General features: G+C 41.7%; 1 protein-coding gene across 1 annotated transcript in view; it reads right to left on the bottom strand.

The window, feature by feature from the left end:
* TNFSF13B (TNF superfamily member 13b) overlaps positions 1-7,494 on the bottom strand; it is a 32,217-nt gene extending 24,723 nt beyond the window's left edge. The window contains exons 1-2 of the mRNA XM_032402632.1: positions 6,924-7,494; positions 6,729-6,816 (exon numbers count right to left, since the gene is read on the bottom strand). Coding sequence (XP_032258523.1) covers positions 6,729-6,816; positions 6,924-7,271 — 436 coding nt within the window. The 5' untranslated portion in view covers positions 7,272-7,494. The remainder of the gene's footprint in view (positions 1-6,728; positions 6,817-6,923) is intronic.
* Positions 7,495-19,040: the final 11,546 nt, after the last annotated feature.

Consider the following 19,040-nt stretch of genomic DNA (forward strand, 5'->3'; position numbering starts at 1 on the left):
CCTGTGGCTTCCATGGAAGATACACGACATCACTTTTGGCTGCTTTGATTGACTCATTTCCTGGCTCTTCTGTTTCTCAAAACTTTAAACTTGACAAGAACAGGGTTCAGAGATTTGGTTGTGAGGTCCCTATTTTATTTTATTGTTTTTTTGGAAACTGAACAGAAGCCAGCTCTTGCAACACTGAAAAAGAAGTCATTATTGAAGCAGCCGGGGGGGGGGGGGGGCATAGCACTCAGGGAAGATTCTGGTCAAAGATCACCATGACAACAACCGGCTGTTTCTGTTCTAGGAAGGAACACACCCTTACTGGGGAAGAGGTTCCAGTTAACTTAATTTTGGTACAAACTGGATGACTGAGCTTTATATTGCATATGCATTCAACACTCATTTTACAGTCTTGTAAGATACAGCAAAGCCAGAAATGTCCATGAACAAAGACTGGATGTTACAGACCCATTGGACCTGCCATCTTTCCTTGCAAAGGAGATGGACTATGGATTTCAAGAAAGAACACTCAAAAATAGAGTTCAGTTATTTGTTAAGTACCAGTGTTGGTTTCCTAGTTGTGACAAAGTATGGTAATATAAGACAACAGGAGATACTGGGTGGGGGGCATATGGCAACTCTCTGCATTACCTCTGTAACTTTTCTGCAATTCTAAAATAATCCCAAACCAAGAACGTTTATTTAAAAATGGAGAAAAATAACTTAAAGTAGATTGGCCAAAATCTTACAACAAATATTTAGAAGATGAAATATGGATAATTTTCCTCCACTCTTGTTTTTGTATTTTGTTCATGTTTTCAACACCTTTTTAGTCTTATAATTGAGATGAGTATGATACACACTATCAATAAAAGTAATTTTTGTATTTCTATAATCTAAAACACATGCAATTCTAATAACTTTTAAATTCCCTACTGAATAACAAGGGGAAAATATAAAGGTTACTTGATTTTATTAACAAAACCTTGTTTTAGCTCAGTGGGAATCCACTTGAAAGAACCCATTCTCCTGATGGGCTCTTAGTATGGTTATCTCTCCGTTCTTTAAGTGGATGGAATAGTTAGTTGAGAGCTGACAGTAGGGATCATGATGATTCCATTTGTGAAGAAATTTTAACAAGAATATTTCAAAGCCAGATCACTTTAGTTATTAGTTTTAATTGGGAATATCTCCAAATACACTTAGGGGCTGAAAAGTGAACTTTTGGCTAATATGAGCCATTTGGCAATTCTTTGATCCTGGATTTCCCCACATTTCTGTTTGTTATATTACAATCAGAAATTATCTTATGAAACACAGAACCCTAATAAGACCTCCATTTGAAACACAATTAAGAAAAACAAAACTGGAGCCAAATACCCAAACCGTACAACTACTTAAGAGCAGCATTTACCCTTGGGGGGCCTGGAGAAGCACCAAGTGGGCATGTGGGCTGATGGTGACGTCCGCCCCTTCATCTACTGCTGTTCATTTTGTGAATACTCACCAAACCGTACCCTTACGATCTGTGCCCTTTTCCGTATGTAAATAATACTTCAACTAAAACCAAAACATTAAATAAAACAAGAAATCCACAAAATTAGTTAGACAGGTTGTTGAATATGACAGTTTCTCTGTGACTCTTCAGTGAGCCCAAATTGTACCTCTACCTAGTGAACCAAGAAAGTCTGAGGCAAGGGGCCCCCAAATTCTCCCAGCAAGTCCAGCCTTGCTATCCAACTCATTCTTTGGTGAATTAGCTGTTTTAAATGTCAAGTTAAAAAATTGCATAACACGGCCTCCAATCAAAACCTGAGAAATGAAGAGGTACAGCCACTTTGGAAAACAGTGTGGCGTTTCCTCAAAAAAGTAAAAACAGAGCTACCCTATGACTCAGGAATTGCACTCCTGGGTATTTACCCCAAAGACACAGATGTAGTGAAAAGAAGGGCCATATGCACCCCAATGTTCATAGCAGCAATGTCCGCAATAGCCAAACTGTGGAAAGAGCCGAGATGCCCTTCAACAGATGAATGGATAAAGAAGATGTGGTCCATACATACAATGGGATATTACTCAGCCATCAGAAAAGATGAATACCCAACTTTTACATCAACATGGATGGGATTGGAGGAGATTATGCTAAGTGAAATAAGTCAAGCAGAGAAAGTCAATTATCATTTGGTTTCACTTATTTGTGGAACATAAGGAATAGCATGGAGGACATTAGGAGAAGAAAGGGAAAAATGAAGGTGGGGAATCGGAAGGAGAGATGAAACATGAGAGACTATGGACTCTGAGAAACAAACAGGGTTTTAGAGGGGAGGGGGGAGGGGGGGGTTGGTTAGCTTGGTGATGGGTATTAAGGAGGGCATGTATTGAATGGAGCACTGGGTGTTATACGCAAACAATGGATCGTGGATCACCACATCAAAAACTAATGATGTATTGTATGGTGACTAACATAACATAATAAAAAAAAAAAAGAAATACGGGAAAATCCCCCCTTCCAATGATGCCAGATCACTGCATCTTACTTCATAGTGAGCCCAAAATCGATCAGCAAACATTCACAGAACACCTAGTGTGTACAAGTATCATGATGAATGTGCCAAAGACACAAGACCCAGAGCACAGAATCCTCTCCTCTTTAGCTTGACAGACAGGACACGTACAAACCTCCCCCAGGTGATATATGTAATACCAGGTGTGCTGTGTGCTGAGGACGTGGGGCTTTCTAGCCCAACACACTGGAGTTTACTTACAAATTGAACAAACACACAATAAAACTGAAGTGCCTGCTGAAATTTAGGCTGGATTTACAGAGAAATAAAAATGGGCAACATTCTGGAGTGTTATTCAGCAGTACTTAGCTCTGAAACTTTTTGACATAAAATGACAGAATATGCAGAAAGCAGAGTAGCCTAAAAACAAAATCTAAAACAATACTATAATTCTATTAAGTATAAATCCAGTAAGTGTGTTGATGTGGCTTAAAACTAACCATGAGATTGATCGAATGCTGCATTATTTGTTGAAAATTCTGTACATTTTAAAACAGTTTAACAACCTATTTGAAAATCCCAGGACTCCAAAATCACAACAAAACGTTTTTGACACTTAACTATGAAAGAAGAGTAAAACCTATAAAAGGAAAATTCTATCTAATCGGGAAATTTAAAATTTGATATTTAATAAAGATATTAAGTGTTCCTGGATATATAAAATTAAACCATGTAAAAATTCCATTTTCTTCTTCAGAGTTACAATTTTTATAAAATTCCAACAAAAAATGTCAATGGTTCTAGAATGTATATAGAAAATTAATAAATAAGAACATGAATGGCCGGACACTTTGAAAGTAACAGGGACAACCTAAAGTTTTTGAGTCTTACTTAAAATAAATCAGAACTAGGGGCGCCGGGGTGGCTCAGTCGGTTAAGCGTCCAACTCTTGGTTTCGGCTCAGGTCATGACCTCAGGGTCTTGGGATTAAACCAGAGTCAGAGTCGGGCTCCCTGCTCAGTGGGGAGTCTGCTTCTCCTCTCCCTCTGCCCCCCACCCCCCCCCAGCTCATGGTCTCTCTCTCTCTCTCAAATAAATACACAAATAAATATCTTCAAAAAATAAATCAGAACCAGAATAGAAACGAAAAAAACAAAGAAAGCTGCATAAATTCAAACTGTAATTTTCTCAATTCCAAAAAAAGGACAGTACCAAACAGACAAAAAAAAAAATCAAGGAGTTTCAGAGAAACTTCTTGGTTATGGACACATTAATTTTGTAGTGCTAAACAAAATACATTCTCCCTGCACAAAAGGATGGCATCTAAAACAACATTCAAGCCAGTTTCATGAATGAGGAATAGTAAATATGACCTGTCACTGAGGTTCTCCTCTTCAAGCCTTCCATCTCAGATCTATGAATGTTACGAGTGTGTGTGTATGTGTGTGTGTGTGTGCGTGTGTAGAGAGAGATATACTGTTTATTGCATATATATGTTATCTATACACATATATGATAAATTCATATACATACTGTATCTATGTATACTACATAGATATATGGACTATATAAAACGTCTATAAAAATCTCACGCAAAACATGATAATGACAATAGCAATTACATCTGGACTTTGGAAGCTGGGTAAATTTTGATTCACTTGATAGAATTTTTTGTTACTTTCCAAACTTTCTAACAGTTACAAATTATTTAGGGAAAATTTTTAATCAGCATATAACTTTTGGATGCTACAAAATCATAAATTTGTAAAAATTTGCACGTTACGAAAATTTAAAATATAATAGAGGGTATTTTGGGGACGTGGGACTCCAGGAGTTAATTAATTTCTTACTCAATGTCCTTTCTTCTTAAATCTGCTATAAAGAGCCCATATCCTCTTTGTGATGGTAAAGTTAAGGTTTATTTGTAAAACTAATGTGCAGAGGTTGGGAAATACTAGCATAGAGGTTGAAGAAGATTAAGGCACTTTGACCCTACTGGATATTAAAGCTCATTATATTATAAAATACTTAAAATATTTTATTTAATACAGATAAATAGAATAATAAATCAATGAAAAAACAGTCCAAAATAGATTCAACTATATATGAGAAACTTAATATAATACAATAAGCTTTCGAATGCAAACAAGTTAAAAAGAATCGTCCAATAAATTTAGTTGAGATATCTAGCAGTAATTTGGAAGGAAAAAATAAAAGAATAAAGGGGAAGTTAAAGCTAGTAGACAAGATCTACCAAATGAACGCCAGGAGGATTAAGGAGTTAAGTACCAAACTAAAACACTAAGTTATAAAAAAGTCAAAGTAGCGGCGAATAGAGTAGGCTATATAAGAGATTATGAATAAATACATTTTTAGCTTTAATGTATTAGAGACGATCAAAAGGAAAAGTTTATCACATTAAATACACAGATGTAAAATCTCTGTACAAGTTAAAAAAAGAAGCAAAATATTGCGAAAATATTTACAGCAGAATTTTGATAGGCAGAATGTCTAATATAGTTTCTTCAAAATTACAAAAAAAAATTAGGACAAATGAGGGAAGTTATAAATAAAAATTAGCAGAACATAAAATTAGAAGTTAACCAAATATGCAGAAAGAAATTAATTCTTATTTGCAAGCAAGCAACAAATTACATCTGAGATACTGTTTTACAACTACTAAATTAGCCAAAATAAATTTTAAAAGATAAAACGCTGTAAGAATGTGGAGAACTTGTCCACTGCATTTCTGACTGCATACATTTATAACTCATTTTGAAAGCAACATGGCAAGAGGCAGCAAGGGTGGTAAAGATGTTCATCCTCTTTAGCTCTGATAGTCTATCTATAGAATTTATATGGAACATATAATTCCTCAGAAACGAGATCTGCACAAAAATTTTGGAAATGGTCACGTTAAATAACTGCATGATATAGCAAACTAATATGGAATTACTTAGAAATAGGGAAAATGCTTATTGTATAATGATAAGTGAACACAAAAATATACTATATATATGCTGTATTTTTTCAATTATGTAGGAAATACAGATGACAAAATGCAAAGTATGAAAATAATTTATGTGTTATAGTAAAAGGATTAGTGTTTCCTAGTTTATATACATTTCAATCCAACTGTTTCTGATAATTGACACAAAGCATATGTTAAAATCACGGTCTTTATGAAATAGGTAAGAATTTTGTCCATGAATAAGGCAGTTAGTGAAAAATACGTTTCCAGCCCGAGCATCTGATGAGAGCATATGTGTGAGTGTGTGTGTGAGTGTGTGTGTGAGTGTTATCTGACAGAAGAGCACCTAGTCAGTAAGTCACGCACTTCCCTTCACAAGTGCAAACCTGTATGTACAGAACTGCACCTGTTCTGCTCACCTCACGGTCAATGGGAGGGTTAAGGACACAGTAGCGGTGACAATAACTATCCCAGCATGTGCCTGCCTGGCACATTCTGTGCTCCAAACATGTTCCTTCAAAATAAAAGAGAAACAATCCCAAGGATTTCTTAAGGTGTGCTGCTATTGAATATAATGTAAATACTCCTTTTCTTCTTTGAAATGCAGGAAGTAGAGTTGAGCATTTGGGGAGGCCCTGCCCAATCCGAGGTTTCAGGAATCTGTAAGACTCTTTGGAATAAGTGGGACATGAACAAAGGCAGGAATCACTCAAGAACTCTTACAAGAAGATCATAAACTTGTGGATTTCCTGGAAAAGCATTAAAATCTCTGCATGTGTACATGTGTGTGTAAAATGAACTTTTTAAAAACTAAGGCAACAAACAAAAAAATCACAAACGCACACCTGCTGCAATATGAGCTTCCCTGGGCGGCAGGGCACGCCATGCGCCCTGAGAAGTGTTTACCTTTACCTGGCCTTCTCTGACTCGGGTAGACATGCGGTGCTTTCTTCCTGGAGGGCTAGACAAGGAAGTTCTTCCTGGAAGCTAGACAAGTTTCTGACACAGGCATGATCTATGAGGAAGACTATGTGGCCCTTTCCTCCTCCACTCTGCTTGTGGGACAGGACAGCCCTCAGGCTCTGCTCATTGCAGGACAGAACGTGCTGTGCACGCGCTGCGCCCGGAAGCCCCCTCCGGTTTAGATGCAACTCTCACAGTCTCCGTGCACTGGTCCGCTCTCGGGCCCCAGAGCGGAGGCCACCCTCCACACCTGTGGACGCCAGGCTCCCTGACTCATAAATGCCTCTGTGCCCGAAACTTACCTGTTTCTTCTGGACCCTGAAGGGCACGCTTGTTCCTGCTGCTTTGGCTGGAGTTGCCCTCTCCTGCATCGGGTGGTGCGAAGATCCCCTAAGAAGAGAGAAACCCCAAGTTACTGCAAAGACATCTGAGGTGCGGGAGGCGGCGGTGCGGGGCGAGCCCACGCCTGGGGCTGCAGCTGCTTGCTGCAAACTCACTTTCAGGGCCGAGGTGACAGCTGGAGTCTCCCGCACGGCTGCCCCGGGGGCTGCGGCTCCGGCCTGGGGGGGGCCTGGCAGCCGCTCTGCCTGGTGTTGCTGCAGCTCCGCCCGGAGGCTCCCCAGCTCGGCCTGCAGGGCGGCCACCCTGCAGAAAGCCAGCACCGAGAGGCAGCTGGCCGTCAGGGCCAGCAGCAGGGTCACGGCCAGCAGCGCTCCATCTTTGGAGAACGGGACAGAGGGGCTTTCCTTCAGGGGGAGGATGGAGACACACTCCCTCGGTTTCATTTCTTCTCCCCTCTGCAGGCAGGGAGGGAGGCATGACCGCCGGCCTGCACAGCCATCCATGGCACTCCTGGAACTTCGGAGGTTCGGGCCTTTCGAGTGAGCGAGCGCAGGGAATGGATCATTTCCTGTGAGCTGTGCTTGCTGGTGTCCTGCACTGACTCCAGGGCCTGGCCCTGCTGTCGCCCGCAGGAGAGCTCTCCTGAGCCTCCCGCCGTCTGCCCCGCTGCATCCCGGCCCCCACTGTATGATAGGTCTTCCTGGCACTGGCCCTTCAATCCGATTGCCCAATCATTTCCTCATTTCACTTTCAGTTTTTGTAAGAATTTTAATGGCATCTCAAGACACACACACACACGCACACACGGGCCCCGTGCATCCCCCTACGTGAGGGGACTCGGGGCGTGGGCTGGCCCACTGGGGAGAGCCCTGCGGCCGTGCAGGTGCGGGACGAGCATGGCAGGGCTGCCCCACTCGGGGCCACACGGCTCCGGGCGGCAGGGGGAAAAGAACACTGAGGTTCCTGGTGCGGTAATAAAAATAATTAATGTGAAGGTCAGATAAGCTAAGTGGCAGCCCTGAACTGTACTCAGCTGGAGAGTGACTTATGAACGGTCTCTAAGTAGGAAACAGAATGAGCCGTCCTCAGAGGAGGCACGGAAGTCCACTGGGGCACAGTCGCCTTCTTATTGTCTCAGCAACGCAACACACAGAATGTGACCGAATCTGGGAGGTGTATTTAGAGTCCATCGGAGGCGTTCTTGCTCCGCGGGGGATGCATTTTGAGGGGAAACCTGTGCGTGCCCTCCCTCCTGGGACTGGCCACCCCGACAAGCCCTCCCACCGAGCTGCAAGTGGCCGCTCAGTGCAACGCGGTCTGGGAAAGCCAGCCTTCTGTCCGCCCAGCCCCCCCGTGAGCTGCTCTCTCCCTGCAGTCCTCGTTAGGTGACTCTGCCCCAGCCTAACGGGCGTGCGAACAACCTGACTCGGCCCGCAGACACTCTGGCTTCCAGTCTCTGCTGCTGGACTTGGTCTGGCTGCGAAGACGGCAGTCCTGCCCCGTCTCGATGGCGGGCTTCTGGACGTTTCTCAGCGGCTCTGCCCCCAGCACGGGTGTGTGGTCAGGAGCTCCCACCTCCACGGCATTCCTGGGCACGAGCCGAGGCCAGGACACACGAGTCCTCTGTGTGCTCCGTCCCCCCTCCCGCTCCTGTGCCAGCTTCCAAGGGCAAGTTGCAGGAACCGTGTGAGCAAGGAGAAGGGCTCCAGAGCCAGGCTGTGAATCTCTCTGGGCAAAATACACGTCTCCTCATCTGTGGAATGGGAGGACGGCTGTCCCTGAGAGTTCTAACGAGCCTTAGAGGAACACAGAACAAACTCTATTTAAGCTGCTTCCATTGCTCCTCCATGTTCACCCATTACGTGAAGTGTTCTTATTGCAGACGCCTCTGTGCGCGTCCCCCGTCCCCCGGCTCTGACAGCAGACGCCTGCGGGGAGTCGGCACCTCCTCACCGTCACCAGGGGCCACGGAGCCCCCCCGAGGGCTTCCCCACGCTACGGGTGACGTCATCAGACACTCATTTTTACCTATTAGGACTGTTATTTTTTTTCGTTGTGTCTATGAGTTCTAAGACCTTTTTAAATGACTTTTAAAGAACTTTAGGAAAACTTCACAAAGTTCTTTCAGACATCTCTGAAACGTCCTTCCGCCTGTCTTCTGTGTGTGCCAGACGTCAGGTGACCGCATCTCCTGTCCCAGCCCGTCAGCAGGCCCATCTGGGTGACACACAGTAGGTCACGTTCCAGAAAAAAACAGAATTCGTCTGGGGACTCAGACCCTCTGGGTGGAAGTAAGGGAGACTCACGCAGGTCCCGTGTATTAGTACTACCTACCTACACACAGAAATAAAGGAATTCAAGGCACAGCTAGAAACCCATCGCTCTCTTCTTTAACTCAGGACACTTGCAGCCACTGCGTCTCCCTGTGAGCCGACCTTCTTCCACTTCCGGGGGGGCCACGCTTCTCCACATTCTGCTGTAAAAAGTCCAAAGACAGGGACTAATCTGACTGTGTTAGAGAATGAGCCCTGCCTCCGTCGCCCTTTGGGGCAGAGACCCTCATGGCCGACGGGCTCCGGAGAGAGCCACTGAGCAGCCTCCGCGCAGGTCGGCGTGCAACACGCGTCTCCTCTCGCACCAAGCAGTGGGCAGCCCTAAGCATGGAGAGGACAGCGGGCAGCGGCCTCCCCGACCCAGGTGTGAGCTCGCGGCCAAGGCCACGTGCGTGTCGCCCACAGCGATGCCACCACTGAACTTCTCTGGAGACAGGTAGAAACCAAGTGGCAGTCATGTGCTCCCGAGTTTCTTACTAGAGGAACAAAAGGAAGTTATTACTCCATAAATCAAGGATCTGTTTCCTGCTGAGGAAATGGTTTGACAATAATTTAACTGAAATTCTGTTCAACAAATAGCATGCCATTCACTGAATAACACGCCATGCCACAAGTTTATTCAGGGAAGGAAGCCAGCGTACCTGAGCCACAGAGTGTTCTCGGCCAGGATGGAGCTATTTTTACCCACTTCTTTTTCTCACCTAGCATAGAAAACATTCCCGGGTAATACAGCTCTACCAGATGTAATACATGAATCCATGTTCCTTGTCCCATCCACTCAGGATTGGGCAGATACGAACGTGTGAGAGTATATGTGAAAAGAATTTAAGTTACGAGTTTATCCAAGGGTGTGAACCAGAGAATAAAACAAACATGCACTCTTTGGCTGCCTGCAGCTTATACTGAAAACCTCAAAAATATTCAAAAAGCTTAATTAGAAACTTCTGGCTTAATAGTATTGTGAAGAGTTAGCACCTTTAGGACACCTCTCTTATACCCCTTCTTTGAGGACAAATTGTCTTTCCTGAGGATTTGGACCACTCAAGCAGGTAGACAACTCTTCTAGACATGTGGATGTAGGTAATAATAGATCTCGGTAAAACCGGCTTCCTAAAGTGCTCAAAATATGGTAAACAGTTGGATACAAATAATTATTACTTTTGAGAAACAATCACGTTGTTTTCTGTTGGAAATATATATGCAGCCAGTGAAATGGATTTGTAAGGCTAAATGCTAATCACTTGGTAACTTAACTGTGAAGTAATGGTATAGTTTTCTGGTCATTTCATATACAAAAAGTAATGCTGGCAATACTGATTCCTAATTCTCAATAGTTATATTAAAAATAGGGGCGCCTGGGTGGCTCAGTCGTTAAGCATCTGCCTTCGGCTCAGGTCATGATCCCAGGGTCCTGGGATCGAGCCCCGCATCGGGCTCCCTGCTCTGCGGGAAGCCTGCTTCTCCCTCTCCCACTCCCCCTGCTTGTGTTCACTCTCTCCCTGTGTCTCTCTCTGTCAAATAAATAACATCTTAAAAAAAAATAGGAGCATGTGCATTTACTGGAGCTTAATTGTGTCATTGTTGGGAAAAACATCCACTTTTGTTCAGTATTCATTTTCATTTGCAGATGGATCTTTAGTTTGTTGTGGGACTGCTTTCAGATGTAATGCTCTCGAATAACAGTGTTTAAGGGTGTGCTTTCAAGAAATTTCTGTTGACTTCAATATATTTTCAATGATAGTGCAGTATAGTTTGCTCCTCTTTACCTTTATAACACCAACACGAATAAAATTTTATTTAGTATTAAGATGGATATGTGTCAGTCATTGCAATCATCTACCTATTTCATATACAGGAATGAATTTGTCCATGTCACATACACAGACACAGAACACACACTGACACCTAGGAACACTTGAATAAAAGCTGCTCAGATTCAACCCACCTCAAAAACATTGGGAGAAATGATAGAGTGATTCTACCCATGCAAGAAATATTACTCTCTGCCTCTAAAAATTAATAAGGCAGAACTCGCAAACATTTAAAATAACTTATTTGAAATTTTGCTCAATAAATGTTAGAAGTAAAATGATGGCGGTGGGGAGTGCAGGTCAGACATGTCTGCATGCCCAGCCGAGGCTACTTCACCACCTTAACACTCTTTCCTGCCCCAAATCTAGGACCTGATTTTTTTCTAACTTGAGCACTACTTCATTTTTTTTTTTTTAATTTAAATTCAAGGGGCACCTGGATGGCACAGTCAGGTAAGCATCCGACTCGACTCCTGATTTTGGCTCAGGTCATGATCTCAGGGTTGTGAGATTGAAACACCAAGCCGGGCTCCACTCTGGGCGTGGAGCCTACTTAAAATTCTCTCTCTGCCGCTCCCTCTGCCCCTCCACCAATGCCTGCATGCCTGCACTCATGCTCTGTCTCATAATAAATAAATAAATAAATAAATAAATAAATAAATAAATAAATTCAAGTTAGTTCACATACAGTGTAGTACTGGTTTCAGGGGGGTAGGATGTAGTGATTCATCAGTTGCATGTAACACCTAGAGCTCATTACTTTAAGTGCCCTCCTTAATGCCCATCACCCAGTTACCCAATCCCCCCACCCCCCTCCCCTCCAAGCAACCCTCAGTTTGTTCTCTATATTCAAGAGTCTCTTACGGCTTACCTCCCTGTCTGTTTTTAATCTTATTTTATTTTTCCTTCCCTTCCCCTATTTTCATCTGTTTTCTTAAATTTCTTAAAATTCCACATGAGTGAAATCATATGGTATTTGTCTTTTTCTGACTGATTTATTCTGTTCAGCATAATACCCTCTAGCTCCATTCACGTCGTTGCAAATGGCAAGATTTCATTTTTGATGGCTGAGTAATATTCCAATATAGTAATATTCATATATATATGAGATATATGATATATATATACATGTTATATATATACATATATATACATATTATATATACATATATACATATATATGTGTGTGTATATATATACCCCCCACATCTTCTTTATCCATTCATCTGTCAATGGACATTTGGGCTCTTTCCATAATTTGGCTATTTAAAAAATATATATATTTTTTTATTATGTTCAATTAGCCAACATATAGTACATCATTAGTTTTTTTATGAGAGAAATAAGTTCTTGTGTTTTATATATCAACAAATATGACCTCTACATATACACATGTATATAATGCAAAAAAAGTCATAATTTCATTATAAATTGGGAAAATCCACATAGAATGTCATATTTTAATACACATTTCAGAATGTGATGTATAAATATAGCAAGGTTATGTGAGATTTCATCTAGTTAATTTAAAACCTATATAATATTCTGTACATACAAGAGAAAATTCCCATGTAGTTGAAATAACATATTAATTCCCCAAAGCAAATCAAATAGCAAAATTTGGAATTAAGGAGTCAGTAGGTATCATCCCTTCTGAAGGGCAAAGAACATTTGCTAGCAATAATATATCACAATGCTTTAATTTGATTGTGGTTAAAGGAATATAGATTATATTATACTGATATATTAAAGAGTTGAAACTTAGTTTGTAAACATCATTAGTTTTTGATGATCAACGATTCATTAGTTGTGTATAACACTCAGTGCTCATCACATCACGTGCCCTCCTTAATACCCATCACCTGGTTACCCCATCCCCCCACCCCTCTCCCTTCTGTAACCCTCAGTTTGTTTCCCGGAGTCTAAGAGTCTCTCATGGTTTGTCTCTCTCTCTGATTTCTTCTCATTCAGATTTCCCTCCCTTCCCCTATGGTCCTCCATGCTATTCCTTATTTTCCACATATGAGTGAAACCATATAATAACTGTCTTTCTCTGCTTGACTTATTTCACTCAGTGTAAGACCCTCCAGTTCCAACCATGTCAATGCAAATGGTGGGTATTCATCCTTTCTGATGGCTGAGTAATATTCCATTGTATATATGGACCACATCTTCTTTATCCATTCATCTGTTGAAAGATACCTCAGCTCCTTCCACAGTTTGGCTATTTTGGACATTGCTGCTATGAACATTGGGGTGCAGGTGCCCCTTCTTTTCACTACATCTGTATCTTTGGGGTAAATATCCAGTAGTGCAATTGCCAGGTCGTAGGGTAGTTCTATTTTCAACTTTTTGAGGAGCCTCCATATGGTTTTCCAGAATGGCTGTACCAGCTTGCATCCCCACCAACAGTGTAGGAGGGTTCCCCTTTCTCCACATCCTTGCCAACATTTGTTGCTTCCTGACTTGTTAATTTTAGCCATTCTAACTAGTGTGATGTGATATCTCATTGGTTTTGATTTGTATTTCCCTGATGGCTAGTGATGTGGAGCATTTTTTCATGTGCCTGTTGGGCATTTGTATGTCTTCTTTGGAGAAGTGTCTGTTCACGTCTTCTGCCCATTTCTTGACCGGATTATTTGTTTTTTGGGTGCTGAGTTTGATAAGTTCTTTATAGATCTCGGATACCAGCCCTTTATCTGATATGTCATTTGCAAATATCTTCTCCCATTGCATGGGTTGCCTTTTAGTTTTGTTGACTGTTTCCTTTGCTGTGCAGAAGCTTTTTATCTTGATGGAGTCCCAGTAGTTCATTTTTGCTTTTGTTTCCCTTGCCTTTAGAGACTTGTCCAGCAAGAAGTTGCTGTGGCCGAGGTCGAAGAGGTTATTGCATAATTTGGCTACTGTTGATAGTGCTGCTATAAACATTGGGGTGCATGTGCCCCTTTGAATCAGTATTTTTGTATCCTTCGGATAAATACCTAGGAGTGCATTGCTGGGTGGTAGGGTAGAAACTGATTTTGCTTAGATGTCTGTCTTTGTGAGATTCTGACCAATTGCATGCTTAAATCCTAATCATTGAAATGCAGCTCTGGTGACTCCACATACATTGCCTTTGGTTGCTAAGCGTGGACGTACTAGCGAGGTTTCTTACAAGCAGATGGGGTGGGGGTGGGCTCATGAGAAAGAGTTCGTCATCTTTAAAGAGAAACACAAGAAACACTCGCTCTGTCACACGTCCTCACAGGACAACAGAGAATGGTGCCAGCAGTCTGCAATTGCTGGGATGCCCAGGCTGACAGGCTGAGGGTAGGAGAGCCGGGTCATGGAAGAGACCTGGTCTCGAACCCCATGACTGTGCTGCTGAAGTAATCAATCTTCGTGTTCCGTATTCAGGGACTTCTTATATTAAGTAATACATTTTCCTTCTTCTTTAAGCCAACTTGCTACATGATTAGATGCTGAGCCTCCCAGAGATGTCCTAACTAATTCTGCTAGCTTGGGGATATTTATAGTCCTGCAATTAAAGACTTTTTGTACAGAACAGTTTTGAATGTTCTTTCAGAATTTTTCCACATGTCCACATTTTAAAAACTACAATATAAAGAGAAAAGGTCAGCATCCACAGCTGGAAAAAACTGGATGCATTCATTAAGAGTCTTCTTCCCAGTTTTACTTGAAGTTATTTTTTGATGACTTCGGTTATTTCGTAGCGTTAGGAAACTTAAGAAAACAAGACCTTTACAAGTGCTACCGTGTGGAGATGTAGGTCACAGATTGTCTTTTCTGTGTGGAACCAGAGGACATTCAGTCACCTGTTCCGAAGGGAAAATATGAAATCAGAATTGTAGGTTTCTGCGTGGGGAGGGGAGCAACTCAAACACACAAAGGGGAGCCACAAAGGGGAACACAGTGTGAGTCCATCCTTCTGTCCTTCCTACTAGCTCCCAGGGACCTGTTTCGGGAGCCAAACGGCAGGGGGGCCCAGAGGCAGCTGGATGGTAGTGATGCCTGGGGCTCTAACTGGTCTGAGACAGAAAGACGGTGTGAGGCTTTCCTTGCAAGTAATGGTTTACAGTCTCCATGTGAGACGGGAGGCTCAGTGGTCTGTGCGTGAAGGGTGAGCAGAGAGCTGTGGTCCAGGCGGCGGCCGCCATCAGCCCCACAGGAGCGGGCCACGTTTCCTGGACCCCTGAGCACGTATGAAGGAACTAGATGGGGACACTTAGTCCTCCTGGCCTGGGGCTGGGAGAATGGAAGCAGATGAGAGGAAAGGCGAGCCTGCCCTCGTGCCTCGGGGGCAGACTGCAGTTTCTCTGCGGGCACAGCGCTGGCTGGCTTCCCACCAGCGGGGCCGATGAGACTGAAGCCATGCCATGCCTTTAAAGGATCCAAGGACATGTTTAGGAAAGGTGAGCGGTCCCAGAAAGAAAGAGGACACAGAAATCCCCCTGCACATATACAAAGGGGGTAGGGGCAGACAACATGAATTTTTAAAATTGATAGAAGATTCAATTGCAGGTAATATTTTTTAGGAACTGAGAAAGGTTCCCATAATTTTCCAGTAAAACAGTTTAAGAGATGAATCCAAGGCAAGGATGGTCACTTCGGAGCTCTGAATTACTGGCCTGCAGGCCCGAGGGGACGTCATGCCTCAGAACACGGAGTACAAAAGAGAGGAGACGTAACATGGTGGATTAAAGACACAGTGATGTGAAACCATGAAGGGGGAAAAAAAACCTTTCTTAATCCAATAAAGACCTAACACCAGTGTGAAAGTGTGTACCAAGTGGTAGCTCCGAGAGAAACGGACCCAAGGAAGCCTATTGAAATCCCTGCACAAGCGAAGTCCGTGGGGCCTGCAGGAAATACGCCAAACCCTGGAAGATGCACTTCAAACTCTTTTTATGGGGAAATGACAGCTTCGATTGTGTATTTTAGTAAGAGGTGGAAGATTTATGTGATCTAAAGAGAAAGCAGAGTATTCCGGTTGAGCACTGTGGCAAAGAAGAATGGCAAATAATGATACAATGGCAAATAATGGCAAATAAGCATACAGTTCCCAAAGTCCTGAAAAATAAAAAAATAATAATAAAAAAAACCCACAGCAAATTAAGCTTAAAAATAGAAGATAAAAGGAAGATAAGATATGAATAAAATAGGGGCGCCTGGGTGGCTCAGTCAGTTAAGCTTCTGCCTTTGGCTCAGGTCATGATCCCAGAGTCCTGGGATCGAGCCCCGCATTGGGCTCCCTGCTCAACTGGGAGTCTGCTTCTCCCTCTCCCTCTGCCTCTCCCCCCTGCTTGTGTGCTCTCTTTCTCTCAAATAAATAAATAAAATATTTTAAAAAAAGAATAGATAGCAAGTAACCACACAACAGAGAGGATAAAAGAATCTGGTTATGTGAAACAAAAAATGAGTAAATTTTAGGAAGACAAAGAAAAAAAGAAAGTACAAATTCACACTAACAAAAATGACAAATGGGACGTTTCTAGAGCAACTGCAGATGCCAAAAAGATAGTAAGAGGGTTTGATGAACAAATTTTTGCAGTAATAATAAGGGGAAATGGGAGTTGTATATATTTTTTCTGTACAAGAAAAATGAAATAATAAAGCAGGGAAAGCACGGCAGATGAAATACCATTCAGTCCGTCATTAATGCTCCAGGTGCCAGGGATGAGAAGGAAAGGAAGAAAGAGAAGGTAGAAAAAAGAAAAGAAAGAAATTTAAAAAGAAAGGTTGAAAACTCCTGTTTCCTGGAGGTTAAATTCCGCTGTGTGAGATCATCCTTTTCAAACAATTTCAAATTATAATAGATTTATACAAAATAGTTTCTATCTGGTTTTCAACGTTAGTATCTGTGGTTGTTTTTTTACTATTTTTTTAAATTGTCTACTTATGATTTCTCCCTTTATTTCATGAAAAGATAGCTAAAACTTATTTAGTTACTGTTATCTAAGTAATCAACAGATGGTTTTACTTGTTATCTTTAGGATTTGCTTCGTTCTGCTTTTCTTAAGTTTGTTTTGTTGTTCTAACTTCTTCAGTTGAATGCTTAAATCATTCATTTCCTTTCTTATTTGATATAAACAAACAGGCTATTAAATTTCCTAAGAGCATTGCTTAGCAAAATTCAATCGTATTTGATAAGCAATGTTTTTATTATTACTATTTTCAAGAAAATCTCACAATTTGGTTTGGATTTCTACTTTGACTCAGAAGTCAGTTAAGGGGTATGTGACTGGGTGATGGACATTGGGGAGGGTATGTGCTATGGTGAGCACTGTGAATTGTGTAAGACTGATGACTCACAGACCTGTCAAATAATACATTATGTTAGTAAAAAAAATTAAAAAAAAAACCCACACTTTAAAATTTAAAACAAAACAAAACAAAAAAGGGATATTTGGTAATTTGTCTTAATTTGCCAGAGTTTCTTTTTCATTTTTCTTACTAATTTCTCACTTATTGTACTGCATTATCATTTCCTCTTCCTGTTTCTAAAAATTAAAGTTTCTTTGTAGATTAATACTTTCATTTGTGTGACTATAACACACATACTTTTATTAAAGTCCACAATATCCTTTGTTTGTTTATGTAATCTGTTACAGACTGAGATGGATTAAAGTCTCTACAACGAATGTTTTATTTGTGTATTTCCAGTTGTTCCTCCTGGGGTTTAGGTTTATGAGTACTGATGCTATAATATTTATTATTTTACAGTTTCTTTTTCTTTTTTTATATTATTTAACATTACATTATTAGTGTAAAGATATTCAAAAAAACAGGAAGATAATGACTCATATCTATGAAAAAGAGATTTTTTTTCCAACATACAAGAAACACAAAATTTAGTCAACATTAACAACTTTCAAAAAGGTAGAGTTTTTTTAAATTTTTTTTTTTTTAAGATTTTATTTATTCATTTGACAGCGAGAGCGCGCGCTCAAGTAGGCAGAATGGCAGCCAGAGGGAGAGGGAGAAGCAGGCTCTCCGCTGAGCAGGGAGCCGGATGCGGGGCTAGATTCCAGGGCACTGGGATCATGGCCTGAGCCAAAGGTAGATGCTTAACCGACTGAGCCACCCAGGTGCTCCAAAGGTAGAGTTTTTAATAAGCTGCTGTGATGGGTAGCTTTGGAAGACTGTGAGAATAAATCCTCTGGTGAAAGTCCATTTGCCATGAGACTCTAGCTCTTCCTATCAAAAGGTTTCTCTATTTCCTTGCCCCCTGAATCTGAGCTGACCTTGTGAGTTGCTTTGACCAGCAGAATATGGCAGATGCGATCCAGTTCCAGTTTACACTCTCTTGGGCTGCTTTCCTGAGACCCCCATGTAAGAGAGTCAGTGTATCCACTGGGGATGGGCAGACACATGGAGAAGCACCCCAGTGTCCCAGCCAAGAGTCAGCATCTAGTGTCAAATGTGTGAGGGAGGCCAGCTGGAGCCTTGCAGCCCAGATACAAGCAGCCACAGTAATGAGCTGAGGTGGGACCAGCAGATGCATCTGCCAGAAAGCCACAGAATCACAAAAATAATAAATCATCACTGTTATAAGCCACTAATAAATTAGGGTGGTTTGTCACTTAGCAATAGATAACTGAAATATCACATTCACTGATTATAGTTTAATAACAGAAATCATTTAAAAAGCTGATCAGAGTTGTTTACTTGAAAATGTAAAACTACAGGGGTGCCCCGGTGTGCTCAGTGGGTTAAGTGTCTGCCTTTGGCTCCGGTCATGATCCCGGGGTCCTGGGATCGAGCCCCACGTTGGGCTCCTTGCTCAGTGGGGAATAAGCTTCCCCCTCTCCCTCTGTGCTCTCTGTCTCTCTCTCCCCACTCCCTCAAGTATATAAATAAAATCTTAAAAAAAAAAAGAAAGCCCAGAAACTGTAAAACTACAATCACAGATAAAATCTGAATCAAAGAGGTATGCAAAACTGAAGTTAGAAACTACCTGGAAAGCACCGAGAAGGGAAACAATTTATATTAAAACAGCAAGGCATTAGTCACTAATGAAATCAGAGCACTGAAAACAAAGCTATCATCAAAACACAAGAATATTCTGAAGAAATCAGAAAAGGAATAAAATAAGCCAAAATAACCCAGGAAGTGAAAGTTAATAAAG

This window comes from Phoca vitulina, unplaced genomic scaffold (assembly GCF_004348235.1).
Source record: "Phoca vitulina isolate PV1807 unplaced genomic scaffold, GSC_HSeal_1.0 scaffold5, whole genome shotgun sequence".
Lineage (NCBI taxonomy): Eukaryota > Metazoa > Chordata > Mammalia > Carnivora > Phocidae > Phoca > Phoca vitulina.